At 44.9% G+C, this 16,553-nt stretch overlaps 1 protein-coding gene across 1 annotated transcript in view; it reads left to right on the top strand.

The window, feature by feature from the left end:
* Positions 1-12,784, top strand: part of LOC139238019 (venom factor-like) — a 220,191-nt gene extending 207,407 nt beyond the window's left edge. Inside the window, exon 40 of the mRNA XM_070867416.1 lies at positions 12,705-12,784. Within this exon, the coding sequence (XP_070723517.1) occupies positions 12,705-12,784 (80 nt within the window). The remainder of the gene's footprint in view (positions 1-12,704) is intronic.
* The last annotated feature ends 3,769 nt before the right edge of the window (positions 12,785-16,553 follow it).

Raw genomic sequence — 16,553 nt, 5'->3', positions numbered from 1 at the left:
ATGGACTCAAGTCTCCCATTTCAAGGTCCCAGCTGCAGCACTGATACTGGTTTCTGTAGCCTGCAGGCCAGCAGAGGCCCTTTGACTTCAGAAAACCGACTTCAGAGGGACTAAGGCAGAGCAGGTAAGCAACATTTTTTGACTGTTGAGTAAAAGTGATGAACAGCTGTGCTGAATTAAAAAAAAATAGATGTTTTTATTGGTGTAGTGAATTTCATCCTTTTGTTTTCCTTTTGTCTTTGGAACCATTAAGTTATTTCCTTTGTGGCCAGCTTTAGGGTTTCCTGGTTTAATTTTGCCGATACTTGATTTATTTGGGTTTATTTCTGTGGGCGCACGTTGGGTTTACAAGGTTGTTTTGTGTGGACATCCTATGGGGTTTACATTTAAAGAGTGCCCTCAAAAAAAAAAACAGGCAGAGGTGCTTCACAGGATGGGGAGGAATAGATACTGATCAGGAGTTAGCTTTTGGTGGCTGGTTTTGATGGTGGGATGTAGTAATGCAGACAGGTTTAGAGGAGGAATTCCAGAATGCAGGAAAGCGAAGTCTGTGCTACTAATAATAGAGCGGGAGATACCCAGTAAGCCAGAGCTGACAGAATGAAGGGTATCAGGTGAATTATAGAACGGGAAGAGGTTGCAGATACAGGGTGGGGCACAACCATGCATAGATATGTAAATCAGGTTAAGGATTTTGAAATAAATGCTTTAGAGACAGGAAAGGACGAAGATTATTGAGGACAGGAGTAGATGTCTGATTTTGACAAACTGTTGGATGCATACGGGACAGGTTGAAGTTTCCCCGACTCATTAGCTTGTTGTAACACGCAACCAATTCCGTATGACGATGCGTCACAGGCCAAAACTAAATGTTTACATAGGTCATAATGTACCAGCAGTTTGTTCGAGCAAAGCAGATTGGTGGCTTTCTCGAAAGCTCTGTCTTGCAATGCGCCCCACACCCAGCTCCGTCACCTTCTGCGACTTGGGTGCATTCTTGATGGCTTTGGTTTTCGCGTCAGCAGGTCTGATGCCATCAGCGGCGATTTTCCTCCCGAGGAATTCGATCTCCAGTGCCATGAAGACGCACTTCGAGCGTTTAAGTCTGAGTCCCACTCTGTCCAAACGCAGTAGAACCTCCTCCAGGTTGTTCAGATGTTCCTTGAAGTCACGACCGGTGATCAGGATGTCATCTTGGAACATGACGGTTCTGGGAACGGACTTCAGTAGACTTGCCATATTCCTCTGGAATATTGTTGCAGCCAAGCGAATTCCAAACGGGCACCTGTGGTAAATAAACAGTCCTTTGTGCATGTAAGTCTCTTCGACGTCTTAACCAACTCCTGCGTCATATAGGCTGACATCAAGTCCAGTTTTGTGAACGACTTCCCTCCGGCTAGCGTCGCAAACAAGTCATCAGCCTTCGGTAACGGGTACTGATCTTGTTTCGAAACCCTGTTGATCGTGGCCTTGTAGTCTGCACAGATTCTGACTGTGCAATCACTTTTCAGCACAGGAACAATGGGGCTGGCCCATTCATTAAATTCGACTGGTGATATGATCCCTTCACGCTGGAGTCTGTCTAGTTCAATTTTGACCTTCTCCCTCATCATATACGGAACTGCCCGAACTTTATGATGGACGGATCTTGCATCTGAGTCCACGTGGATCTGCACCTTGGCTCCCGTGAAGTTGCCGATATCCGGTTCGAACAGCGAGGGGAACTTGCTCAGTACTTGGGCACATGTATCTTCCTCCGACGACAACGCCTTTACGTCGTTCCAGACGCATCTGATTTTCTCCAACCAGCTCCAGCCGAGCAGCGTTGGGCCATTGCCTGGAACAATCCACAGTGGTAACTCGTGAACCGTATCGTTATACGACACATTAATTTGTGCACAGCCAATCACCTTTAACAGTTCTTTGGTGTATGTGCGCAGCTTGGCATTAACAGGGCTCAGCCTGGGCCTTACAGTCTTAGTATCCCACAGCTTATTAAATGCCCTCACGTTCATGATCGATTGACTTGCCCCTGTGTCCAGTTCCATCGATACCAGTATCCCGTTAAACTTCACATTAATGAAAATTGGTTTACTCTTGGTTATGAAAGAGTACAGTCCATACACTTCCTCCTCTGGCATCTCGGATTGCGTATCCGGATCCGCGCTAGTCTGACTCTCATCCTCCATGTGGTGTGTCGCAGCACGCTTGCTCATCTGCCGGCACTTGCGCTGGAGATGCCCCACTCTCAGACATCCTTTGCAACTATATTACTTAAATCGGCACTTCTGGTGTCGATGATTTCCCCCACAATGCCAACACGGAGAATTTGGATACATTTCCGCTGGCGGACTTTGGGCAGCCACAGGTTTCGCGAACGCAGTCGGGTTGGCCCTGCCATGTGCCGCTCTGCCGAACGCCGAATCAATCGCATTTACAGTACTTGCCGAGGTTCGGTTCTTCATCGATATTTACTTTGAACTCCTGTCCGTCGTCATACATGATTGATGGCCATTTTTAAATCCAACTCCTCCACCGCCAGAAGTTTGCGCAGGATCACCTCGTGGTTGATACTGGTAACAAAGAGGTCCCACAGCATGTCTGCCAACACCGTCCCGAACTTGCATGGTCCCGCTAGACGTCTCAGGTCAGCAATGAATTCTGCCGCGCTCTGGCCCTCCGATCGAGCGTGAGTATAAAGCCTGTATCTCGAGATGATGATGCCGTCGTCTGGCTTGAGGTGCCTCCCGTACCAATGTACACAACTCCTCGTATGTTTTCTCTGTTGGATCACTAGGTCATTATCAGACATTAGATCTTTGAACTGCACACAGTGAGGAACACGGCCCGGAGCCGATCTGCAACGCCAACCCCCTTCATTTTGTTGGCCACGAAGTACTGGTTCAAACGGTTAACAAGGTCTGCCCAATCTTCTCCCTCCACGAATTGCTCTAAAAATCCAATCGTGCTCATTTTGCAAAGGTTCTTGTAAACATAGAAACATAGAAAATAGGTGCAGGAGTAGGCCATTCGGCCCTTCGAGCCTGCACCGCCATTCAATGAGTTCATGGCTGAACATGCAACTTCAGTATCCCATTCCTGCTTTCTCGCCATACCCCTTGATCCCCCTAGTAGTAAGGGCTACATCTAACTCCTTTTTGAATATATTTAGTGAATTGGTCTCAACACCTTTCTGTGGTAGAGAATTCCACAGGTTCACCACTCTCTGGGTGAAGAAGTTTCTCCTCATCTTGGTCCTAAATGGCTTATCCCTTATCCTGAGACTGTGACCCCTGGTTCTGGACTTCCCCAACATTGGGAACATTCTTCCTGCATCTAACCTGACTAAACCCGTCAGAATTTTAAACGTTTCTATGTATTCTCGTCGCCAAATGTTATGTATGCAACAAAGATACAAATTGAATGTTTAGCTAAATAAGGTACAACATTGGCTCTGCTTTATTACGGCCCAAAGGGCCCAAGTTTCAGCTGTCCCGCAGAATGGTGCACCTCTGAGAGGCCCGCCTATTTTGTAGAATTAAAAGCGTGCCTAAAACTTACCTCGCAATTCTCGGTGTTCATCAGGCCTGTTTAGCAGTCAGCGCAGCACAAGCAGGTGGGGGCGGATCTACAGCCCTGCGCCGAAAGTAGTGCCGGCAGCTGCGCTCTGCGCACGTACACAGTAGCTCCTGGCCCTATCCCTGGCCGAGTGGCCTGCTCATCTCACTGTCCCTCGCCTTGCCTCGTTGCCACTGCCCTTACCTCCTTGGCAGCGGGGCCCGCCGCCCGAACTACTTCCCGGTGGCAGGCCCCACCCGAACACCTCCTTGGCGGCGGGGCTCGCCCGACCATTAGCTCTTCAGCGGCAGGGCCCGCCTGAACTCCTCCTCGGTGGCAGGCCCCGCCCACCCAAACTCCTCCCCGGTGGTGGGCCCCGCCTGAACACCTCCTTGGCAGCGGGGCTCGCCCGGCCAGCTCTTCGGCAGGCTGTTGGAGGGCTTCCAGTGCTCCCGAATGGATAGGTGCTGCAGTAGGTGAGTAGAAACTAATTGATTGATTTTAAAAAAAAAATATTTTTGATTGATTGATTTATTGACTTATTCGTTGATTTATTGATTTATTTATCATTTATTATTGATGATGGCTCTTTATTGCTAAAAATGAAATGTTTAACGCTTTGGAAAATCCTCTAACTTCCCTTCCCACCCCCACCCCTCCCATTCCCATCCATCTCTGGCTACCTGCGCCTAATTCTCAAGTGTATGCAAGATTTTTCTGAGCATACAAAAGTCAACACTTACTCCGTTCTAAGTTAGTTTGAGTAACTTTTCGCTGCCTAAACTTACAAAACTGGCGTAAGTGGCTGGTAACGCCCCCTTTTGAAAACAAAAACTGAACTAAAACAAAACTAAACTAACTCACTAGAATAGAGCAAACTAAATGCCCAGAATTGTGATTTCCAAGATACTCCAAACTAAACTAGTTGCTCCAAAAAAATAGGAGCAACTCCAGCCGAAACTTGGGCCCAAAGTGCCTGACTCACAAAATGGCTGGCCTTTTATACCAGAGCAGCACCATATGCATATTGCTCAGTGGCCTCCGACAATGACACCATCTGGTGGCGACAAACAGCATGTACATACATGACATACTTACATTTTCAGAACATAAAAACAAGCTAAATTTAGATTGTATATCTACCTACTGTGACTTTCTGAATAGGGTGTGTTTTGATATTCTGACAGCTCCAATTATATTGACAAGTAGCTAGTTGCTATTAAAGAAAAAATATTTTACACTGGATTTTCTCAACATGTAAACTATACAGAGCCCTAAAGTGACTGGATAATGCTCAGTTCCTACATGTGTTTTCATATGAAGAAAAGTTGAGCAGGTTGGGCCTATACTCATTGCAGTTTAGAAGGCTGAGAGGTGATCTTATTGAAGCGTATAAGATTCTGAGGGGGCTTGACATGGTAGATGCAGAAAGGATGTTTCCCCTCGTGGGGGAATTTAGAACTAGGGGGCATAGTCTCAGAATAAGGGGTCGTCCATTTAAAACTGAAATGAGGAGAAATTTCTTCTCTTACAGGGTCGTGTATCTTTGGAATTCTCTACCCCAGAGGGCTTTGTGGAAACTGGGTCATTGAATATATTTAAGGTGAAGATAGACGGATTTTTGAGAGATAAGGGAGCCAAGGGTTATGGGGAGTGGTCAGGGAAGTGTAGTTGAGGCCAAGATCCAGATCAGCCATGATCTTATTGAATGACGGAGCAGGCTCGAGGAGCCAAATTGTCTACTCCTGCTCCTATTTCTTATGTTCTTATGACAAGGGGAGGATGTCTTTACCCCCATTACATTGCACCAAAATTCCCAGCGCTCCCATGAGGATAGCGGCGTTCCTATGCATACAACAGACATGAACAGTAACGGCATGGAAATGGAGAGTGGGTCTAATGGCACCTTGCCTTATTTTTCTCTGGGGAATGTTGTTTGGACACTTGTATGTAGCAGTGCCCAGAGAAGCTGTAACCCTTGCAACTGGTATCGCTTAGCTTCGTGGGTCTGAAAGAAGTGGGCAGAAAGGTCAAGGAGACCTAAATAGGAGCCTCACAGGTGCAAATTGATCTTGATTGTCCTTCTGGCTGCTGTTTTTGGTCAGCCAGAATGCCCCTTAGTCAGCAGATTTGTAGTAGGAGCTGCTTCTCTTCTCCCAATCCTGAGTGTATGATCCTGCCGGGCGGTGGGCCTGTGTATCTGGTCTATTTCAGTGGCTCTGTCCCTGGCATGGAGTGAGGGGAAACTTTGTTCTATATGTTTTCAACTTCCAGCCCAGATCATTTGAAACAACAGAGCTCAACTCTTGATTCTAAAATTAAAAGCTGTGAGGTATCCCATATCTAGTTTCAGAACAGTCAATATGCTTAATGAAAGAGTTCTATTCATCAATTGAATTGCAGAGGTTATGATACCTTGAAGCCCCATCACACTGCTCATCATAACAATGTGACCACTCTTTCTTCTCTTCATATCTGGGAGCACGGCCTTGACCATCCGAACAACTCCAAAAAAGTTTGTGTCAAACATACTTTTCATTTCCTGGATGCTTAGACTTTCTATTGGTCCAATCTTTCCAACACCTGCATTGTTCATGTCATGTATGTAACCACAATGTAACACCACTGTATTACTGTATACACTCAACCTAGATGCACACCTTGACCACAAGGGGTGAACTTGTGGGAGACACTCCTTACCTGATCACACAGGTATAAAAAGGGAGGTCCCACGCAGGGTCATTGTCTTTGGAGTCCTGTAAATAAAGAGAGAAGGTCACAGAGTGACCTTGCCCCCAGAATGTGCCTCGTGTGGTGTAGAGTAAGGAGTTTACATTGGCGACGAGAAATGGGAATTCACGGCCCACAGAATGGCCACCGGTAGCACAGAGGAACGGTACTGTGTTGGGGAAGACTGGGACGATTTTGTCGAGAGGCTTCAGCAAAGCTTCGTTACGAAAGATTGGCTGGGGGATGCAGTGGCTGACAAGCGAAGGGCTCATCTTTTGACCAGCTGCGGACCAAAGACTTACGCGCTCATGAAGGACTTACTAGCACCCGAAAAGCCGGCAGACAAAACCTTTGAAGAACTTACCAAATTGATCGGGGAGCACCTCAAACCGGCGAGTAGCATACATATGGCCCGACACAGATTCTACACCCACTAACGTCGTGAAGGACAGAGCATACCAGACTTCGTAGTGGATCTCCGGCGTTTGGCCAGCCTCTGTAAATTCACAGATGTCTGCATGGGGGAGATGCTAAGGGACTTCTTTATTGAGGGCATTGGTCATGCCGGAATTTTCCGCAAATTAATTGAGACCAAGGATTTGACCTTGGAAGCGGCGGCGTTGATGGCTCAAACTTTCATGGCGGGGGAGGAAGAGACGAAAATAATATACGTGCGTAATTCTGCCTCTAACGCGGTGATGGATCAGGGAGTCAATATCATCAATGCGACTCAGAGCCCCGCAGGCAGGCAGGGGCAATCCGACATTCCCCAGGCAGCAATAGACCCCAGAGTAGGACTTCAACAGAGACAATGGCAGGCTGAACAGACATTCACACCATCACAGTGGACAATGCGGCCCGGGATGGGGCCATTGACACCCACCAATAGGGTACTTAAGAGCAGACAAAGGGACAGTCAGCGTGGAATGCCTGGCCATAGTCCCTTTGTTCCCAACAATGGAAACTTTAACTCATGCTGGAGGTGTGGGGGAAAACACTCAGCCAGATCTTGCAGATTCCAACAGTTTGTCTGCAGGAACTGCAATCTCAGTGGCCACTTAGCTCGAATGTGCAGGAAGTTTGCAACCAGACTAATATATGAGGCGGATGGACCAGAAGAGGGTTCTTTGAGGCAGAATGACTTTTGGGACAAATTGATGGACGCCGAGGTTCAGCGGGTCCATGTGGCGAATATTCACAGTTCATACACCAGAACGCCACCAATGATGATGAGGGTTTTATTAAACGGTATCCCTGTACGCATGGAGCTGGACACTTGGGCCAGCCAGTCACTCATGGGCATTCAGCAATTTGAGAAGCTATGGCCACTTAAAGCCAGTAGACCCAAATTAGCACGTATTGAGACACAATTACGGGCTTACACGAAAGAAATCATTCTGGTACTAGGTAGTGCAATGTTGGCTGTCACACACAATGGGTTAGTGAATCGTCTGCTACTCTGGATTGTCCCGGGCAATGGTCCCGCACTGTTGGGGAGGAGCTGGTTAGCCGAGATGAACTGGAAATGGGATGTTCACGCAATGTTATCTGTGGAGCGAAGTTCGTGCTCACAAGTCCTACAACAATTCGATCCACTATTCTAACCTGGCGTCGGGACTTTCAAAGGCACTAAGGTAGTGATACACATCACCCCGGACACCAGGCCAGTGCACCACAAAGCCAGAGCGGTGCCGTATGTGATGGGGGAAAAGATCGAGAGCGAATTGGACCGGCTGTTGAGAGAGGGCATCATCTCGCCTGTTGAATTCAGCGACTGGGCGAGTCCCATCGTTCCCGTCCTAAAAGCTCTGTCAGGATCTGTGGCGACAAGAAGGCCACCATCAATCGGGTGTCCCCACAAGATCAATACTTGAGGAGGACCTCTTCGCCACGCTGGCAGGCGGCAAGCTGTTCACCAAGTTGGACCTCACTTCAGCCTATATGGCCCAGGACTTGGCCGACGAATCTAAACGACTGACCACCATCACCACGCACAAGGGACTGTTTGTTTATACCAGGTGCCCGTTTGGCATTCGATCAGCGGCCGTGATTTTTCAATGAAACACGGAAAGCCTACTTAAATCCATTCCTGGAACGATCATATTCCAGGACGACATCCTCATCACAGGTCGATGGAACACCTCCACAACCTGGAGGAGGTGCTACGCCGACTGGACCGGGTAGGCCTGCGACTCAAGAAGTCTAAATGTGTGTTTTTGGCTCCTGAGGTTGAGTTTCTGGGCAGGAGGGTTGCTGCAGATGGGATTCGGCCCACCGAATCCAAAACAGAGGCGATTCGACGAGCACCTAGGCCCTGCAACACATCGGAGTTGCGTTCATTCCTGAGACTGTTGAACTATTTCAGGAACTTTCTGCTGAACTTGAGCACGTTGTTGGAGCCGTTACACGTGCTCCTGCGTAAGGGTTGCGATTGGTTTTGGGGGGACTGTCAGGAACAGGCTTTTGATCGGGTGCGATACTTTGTTCAAACAAGTTGTTGACCCTGTCCGACCCCTGTAAAAAAAATTGGTTCTGACATGTGATGCATCATCCTATGGGGTTGGGTGTGTGTTGCAGCAGGGCAATGCTGAGGGTCAACTACAACCTCTGGCTTCTGCCTTTAGGTTCTCTCAAGCAGAATGGGGATATGGGATGGTCGAGAAGGAAGCGCTTGCAAGTGTCTATGGTGTAAAAAAAAAATGCATCAGTACCTCTTTGGTAGGAAGTTTTAATTAGAGACAGACTACAAGCCATTAACATCCCTGTTGTCAGACAGGGCTATCAATGCCAGCGCATCAGCTCGCATACAGCGATGGGCTCTCACGCTGGCTGCTTATGACTACTCCATCCGGCACCGGCCCGGCACTGAAAATTGCGCTGACGCGCTCAGCAGGCTTCCACTGGCCACCACTGAGGGGGCAGCGGAGCAAAGCAACGAGATGGTCATGGCTGTCGATGCCTTTGACAGCGCAGGCTCCCCCATCACAGCCCGCCAGATCAAAATCTGGACAAACAGAGATCCCCTCCTATCCCTGATTAAGAAATATGTCCTGACTGGGGATTGGGTGCCCGCACACGGAGCATGCCCTGAAGAGGTCAGACCGTTCCACAGACGGATGAATGAGCTCTCCATCCAGGCCGACTGCCTACTATGGGGCACCAAGACATTGTGCTGATGAAGGCCATTGCCCGGTCACACGTTTGGTGGCCTGGAATTGATTCGGACCTGGAACACTGTGTTCGCAGGTGCACGACGTGTGCCCAGCTGGGTAATGCCCTAGGGAGGCCCCGCTCAGCTCGTGGCCCTGGCCCACCAGGCCATGGTCACGCATTCATGTTGCCTACGCGGGCCCGTTCATGGGTAAGATGTTCCTTATTGTGGTGGATGCGTATTCGAAATGGATCGAGTGCATCATTCTGAATTCATGCACGTCATCCACCACCGTGGAAAGCCTACGTGCGATCTTTGCAACCCATGGTTTGCCGGACATCCTGGTTAGTGATAACGGCCCATGTTTCACAAGCTACGAATTTCGACAGTTTATGTCGGGCAATGGCATCAACCACGTCAGGACTGCGCCGTTCAAGCCGGCCTCCAAGGGCCAGGCAGAACGTGCGGTCTAAATCATTAAGCAAGGGATGCTCAGGATTCAAGGACCTTCTCTACAATGCCGCCTGTCGCGTCTCCTGCTGGCCTATAGATCCCGACCGCACTCGCTCATGGGGGTCACGCCCACAGAGCTACTAATGAAACAGACTCTCAAAACTCGGTTGTCCCTCATTCTACCAGTCCTGACTGACATAGTTGAGGGCAAGCGCAAGTAACAAAATGAGTACCATAACTGTAATTCGAGGGGGAGATGTATAGAAATAAATGATTCTATATTCGTCCTCAATCACGCCATGGGGCCCAAATGGCTTGAGGGCACTGTAATTGACAAAGAAGGGAATAGGGTCATCGTGGTAAAACTCAACAACGTTCAGATATGCTGTAAGCATCTGGACCAAGTAAAAAAAAGGTTCAGCACCGACACGGAGGAACTTAAAGAAGACCATTAGATGGAGCTCACAACACCGCCAGTAAACGAGCAACAAGAGCAATCAGAAGAATGCACAGTCTCTGCGGTCAGCCCGGACATGCCGGTATCACCACAGGTGACAGACACATCAGTGTCCTACAACCAGAGCCCCAACTGCGGCGCTCCACGAGCGAGCGTAGACCACCTGAAAGACTAAATCTATGATCAGGATGGACTGCAGGCTGGCCATGTAACATAGAAATTACAGCCAAAATATGAGACCCACGTCCACGCTCCTTATAGCTCAGATCATATCAAGACGAGTAATGTGATCAAAATGCAAGATGGCAAATAAGGGGATAGACCTGAACTGGGGGAGGTGCTACTTAAGGAGGCCACCTTTCTTGCCTAAGAGAGCTTTGAGGGAGCAGGGGAAGATGGAACCAGATATCTTCCCAAACTCAGGGTCTGTACTGTTGTACTAGTAATGTCTTGATTCCCTTTTCTCACTCACTGACATACAATAAAGACACAGTATACATACAACCACATAAATATTACAACAATGCAATGTAAGCTGAGGGTCTTGTCACCAGCATCCCCACACATGTTCCTTGTAATTGTAGGCTTGGTAGATCAGGAATGTGCAACCTTTTCAAGCTGAGATACCAGTGTTACAATCATGGAGTAGGCCACATATGATTACACAGAAATGTGAACCCTTGTGTACAAAAGGTTAGGCCCCATGTATACAAATTCTAAGCCCCCATACAAAAAAAGAGACCCACATACACAAAATTGAAATTTCAATACGGAACCATTTCAAGTCCCAATTGGAAGACCTCAATACACAAAAAAGGTGAGGGCCCCATTCACAACAATTCCAGGTCACACTCACCAAAGTTTGCAAACACCAACAAAGCTACACAAATCTGGACGATGCAGATATTGATCTTGTGGATGTAGCAGCCAAAGAAAAACGTGCTTGGGAACGTTTACTATTTAAGATGTGTAATGCTTCATTTCCTTACCCAGTACGTCAATTCTTCCATCTTGAATACTGTTGAGGCATTCCATCACTGACTCATCACTGCAAACATCTAGCTGGTTGATGTGTAATGTCTTGTTCAATGTATCTCCAGCAGCTGCTTGTAGCTTTCCTTTTCTACTTAAATTTCTCATAGTGGCAATAACTTTTTTGAAAAGAAAAATGTAAAAAATGTATCAGCATGTATTGTACTATCTCTATCTTAACCATCCATCTACATGGCACTTCCTGACCACTTTCTGTGTCAAGTGTTTCATAGAATCAAACAGCACAGAAGGAGGCCATCGTGTCTTTGCGGCTCTTTGAAAAAAACATTAATTAGTCCGACTATGCAAACATTTCTAATGCAAATCCAAATGTTATAAGATCAACAGTCATCTGTAACTAATATAAAAACAGGGAATGCTGGAAATCTCAGCCGGTCAGGCAGCATCTGTGGAGAGAAAAACAGAATTAACGTTTCGGGTCGATGACCCTTCGTCAGAACTGCCGAATGTTCGAAAAGAACACATACTTCAGCACTGAAAGGGGAGGGGAAGAAAGAATAAAAGGGAAGTTCATCTGTAGCAATTGCCTGTCACATCACGAGCTGGAAATTCTAATTTTAATAAAATGACATGGACCTGCAATGATTACCTGTGACCAATAGGTGGCACTGTATTATCCACTTTAGGAAAAGATTTTCCTGTTTTTTTCTCTCAGTAACTGAAATTACTAAATGGTTCAAAATAATCGTTTAAAAAAAAATTACATAGAATGTACAGCACAAACAGGCAATTCGGGCCAACAGGTATATTTATGCTCCACACGAGTCTCCTCCCACCCTTCTTTATCTAACCCCATCAACATATCCTTCTATTCCTGTCTCCCTCATGTGTTTATCTAGTTTTCCCTTAAATGCATCGATACTATTCGCCTGAACCACTCCCTGTGGTAGCGAATTCCACATTCTCACCACTCTCTGGGTAAAGAAGTTTCTCCTGAATACCTGGTTGGATTTATTAGTGACTGTCTTATATTTATGGCCCCATATTTTGGTATCCCCACAAGTGGAAAGATTTTCTCTACCTTATTGAAGCCTTTCATATTCTTAAAGACCTCTATCAGGTTACCCCTCAGTTTAAAAAAAAAAATCACATAATTAGATATTCCACAACAACATGATTAATTCTATTAATTGAGTGGTATTGTGTTTTTTTTAATGCCCTCATTATTTTCCTTCATTTGAAAGCCTGATCCTCTCTGAAATATCTGGACTTTGATTTGATATTTTTGCCCAGAGCTATGACACTTATTAGCTGAAAGCACATTATGCTGCTCGAATAAATGCCTTTTACCCAATTTTCTAGGATTCATCAGTAACCAAACTGTTGGAATATTTTTCTTCAGCTTCCAACAATTTCTGCTCAGTTATTATGAGAAAAGTTAGAGAACAAACTTAATAATCAGGTAAATTTACACTGAATGTCAATGTGTATTGCAAATTTATGTGTCGTATTTGGAAAAATAAAGAAACATAAGCAGTAGTGGAGTCTGCAATGAAACGTGCAGAAATACAAGTCTATACCTTTTTAAATGTAAGTTTCTCACAAACAAATCCAACGTTCTCATCTCCAGCCTAAAAAGCAAGTAACCTATAAATGAACTCAGAACGGGGTTCATTCATCAATTTCTCGTCTTAAAGGGACACTCAACTACACTTTCATAGAAGAATAATACATTGTGTTTCAGATGATATAGTGTTCCTGCCCTTACAAAATGTGCAAAATCTGCCTCACCATGATCAGCGCCATCGGAGATTCACAAGTACCAGTGGTACATAAAGTGTACATTTTCTGTCCATTTCACTTCAACTATGACACAAAAGAATAAACAAATAGAGCATTGTATACAGAAGCTCGCAGGAACAGAAAACATTGGAGTCAGAATTTCTGCATCCCCTTAATTTAGCTTGCCAATCATAAATATAAACCAAATGTGTAAGTTGAATAAAAGGGAAACGTGCCCAGTATTTACGTATCAGCAATTAGACTTTTGAGCATAGAGACTCTTCTTAGCAGTGAAATAATGCATTATACATAATGTTCTTGCCCCTTATAAAACAATGGGGACCATTTTAAGAAGTAGCATTAATCGGGCGGGCAGTGGGTGAGACCTGACCGAAGGAATCGGCAGTGAAAAGCACTTCCTATAGGGAGCTTGCCAATTGGGAGGGTGGGAAACGGGAAACCCAACGGAACTGCAGCACCCTAAAGGGGAGGTGCTTTTTTTGGTTTTGGATACAGACGGTGATATTGTGGAGCAACTTTGACCAGTGCCCCACAATTCACTAGTGGAGATGCTCATTGACCAGCAGGCTCATTAAGGGCATTTTCCTTTTTCTGTTCAACTCACGCTCTCACACTCATAGTCACTCACTTGGTATGACAACCTAGTGGTGTACTGTGCTACCACTCATCTGCTATTGCTTACTCTTTGCCACTATGTGTTAATCCTATCCTTCTCCCCTTTTTCTTTGTCCATCAGATGACTCGGGCTGTCATAGACGGAAGGGAAACTCTATAGAAGATACACCATTACTTGCTCTTGCCCTTCCAAGCACCCAGCACAGAAATTGTCTTCCTGTGTGGTATAGATGGTGAGTTAGAGAATATACAACACAGAAACAGGCCATTTGGTCCAACCATTTTGTGCTGGTGTTTATACTCCACACAAGTCTCCTCATATTCCACCTACCTCATCTCAGCAATTCAGCATATCTTTCTGTTCCCTTTTCTGTCAAGTGCTCATCTAATTTCCTTTTTGAAAGCATCAAAGCTATTGGCCTCAACCACTTGCTGTGGTAGTGAGTTTAATATTCTAAGCACTCGGAGTAAAGATGTTTCCCCTTCGATAGTTGGAGGGCAGAAAGCAAAGGATGGATCAAAGGAAATTCTTTGGCCTGGAAAGATATGGTGAAGCATGCTCCATATCTGTGTTGGAAGCACTCTTTGAATAACCACCTTCGTTAACGTCTCCATCCACAGTCCCAAAGTCCACCTGCTGCCTGAAAACATGGGGAAAGTACTTAAGTATTTCTACTGTTCCCTCACTCTCTGCAACAAGCTTGGGAGGGGTTTGCACTGGGTTATGCATTGAGTTAAAAGAAGGATGCTTTCTGCACATCAGCAATTGCTGAATGTATTGGACTGCATTGCAATATACCAGAGGGTTGAGTTCTGTGGCGTTCTGAAAATAGCATTGACACCCTGCAGTCCACCATGGAGTGGGTGGTCACTTCAATAGATGATGCATCTGGTCCCTTCCTGCAGGAGTATCTGGCACGAGTGACAGCCTTTTCAGGGTTATGCTTGTTATTCAGGTACTGGGCTGAAACATCTTTTGAGTTCTCGGGTGCAAACTAATTTCTAACCCATAGTTTTTTGATGGTTTCCCAGGAGAGAAAAAAAAGATGTGATTTTAAAGTTACAGAAGGATCGAAAAAGATCAACTAGAAAACAAAGTAAAATGAAAGATTAAAAACGAATATTAATGCCGATAAATAGGTTTGGAATTTGCGGACTGTGGCGAAGCAAACGCTGGCCCCGGAGAAACCTACCCACAGAGATCTTGCAATTTCTGTGATGAGAAGTTTGCCTTTTCTGACAAGCAAGAGATTTCAGTGCAATATACTAGCGAATCCCGAATGCGATCTGCTGTGACGTCAACAAGCTGTCTAAGCAACCAATTACATGCAGAATTTTAACAGACAGGAAAGCAGGAAATGAGAACTTGCTTTTATCCTGATTTTTACAAAATGTTAAGAGAATAAAACAAAGATTGGGGCTCTCATATGGGGAAAGGGTAAACCTGAAATAAATACAAACAAACTTTAAAAAAAAATTAAAACTTTTCTTAAAAATTGTAATTTTGAAATTTGATTTAGTAGTTTAGGAATGACCTTCTTACTGTAATATTAATGTTTGCTTTCATGTCACAATGTGCGAACTGAAAATATAAAACTGGTCAGCCCAGGGCCACAGAAATATCCTTGTATCTGTTGATAGTTTAAGAGTTACATGATAGAAATCATATTTTTAAATTTGTAAAGAAAACTTTGCATTCGTAGAGTTAATTTTGTTGATGGGGAATCCTGCATATTAATCACAGTTAAATAAAAGGGGTTTTAATGCAAGAACACCATATGCTTCTGTTAAGAGACAAATCCTCTTACAATAAGCAGCTCTTGGTTTCAAGCCTACAGAGGGCATACTGTACGTTTTAAATAAACAAGGCAATTTGAATTACAGTAACGCTTTCTTAATTAACATAGAGAATTAAACAGTTGAAGAAAAATATTTAAAGAGGAGGGAAAAGGGATTAGATAGCTCTGGCGGGGAGTTAGCATCAGCACCAGCACATGACCTTGTATGTCAAAATGCAAGTGATTATTATGGATAAACTTGTCTATACCTCAAGTAATTTTGATTAAATAAAAAAAAGATGGTACCAAAATGATACAAGAAATTTAATTTGCTGAATATATGTACATGTTTACAAATTAATTTATTGAATACGTTGATCTGTATCATATCTTTCTATCTAGGTAATTGTAGCTACTCGTATCCTCTCCAAGTGAATCAGAGGAGAATTGTAGTGGCTTATAAATTTTGGCTCAATGCCATTGTCTAGCTTTCTTTTCAAGATTGCTTTGAAGATATGTGTTTGAAAATACTTGTGATCAACTGCCTTCCCTCATGGAGATTACATGAACACTGGCCTTCAAGGACGGAGTAAGTTTGCAGCTAAATGTCACAGGGTTAATTTTTGGCTTGTGTATTCCTGGCATGGATGTCTGCCCAGTGAGCGTACAGTCTACAGTTTTCCAGCTATTAACTTTTATTACTTATTAGATTACTTGTGTGCAATGCCATGGAGATCAATAGCATTCTGTCCCATTGTAAAGTTTTCAAATAAGATTAAAAAATACAGCAGAGATGGATTACCATTATCGAATAATAAATTGACAAAATTGAAATGTTAAATCATAGTATTGTTGAGAAAAGTGCACATTCAGAACCTTTGGTGCACTTTCATACAATAGTGTTCAAATCTTGAACATTCAAAGAAAAACGTGCGCCTTTAATAAAGAATAATAGTTACCGAGGAGTATTTACATGGCAACAATTTAGTCAAGGGCTTCAGATAATACCATAAAT

The sequence above is a fragment of the Pristiophorus japonicus genome, chromosome 24 (genome assembly GCF_044704955.1).
Source record: "Pristiophorus japonicus isolate sPriJap1 chromosome 24, sPriJap1.hap1, whole genome shotgun sequence".
In the NCBI taxonomy this organism is placed as follows: Eukaryota; Metazoa; Chordata; class Chondrichthyes; family Pristiophoridae; genus Pristiophorus; species Pristiophorus japonicus.
This window is presented reverse-complemented; position numbering and strand designations above follow the sequence as displayed.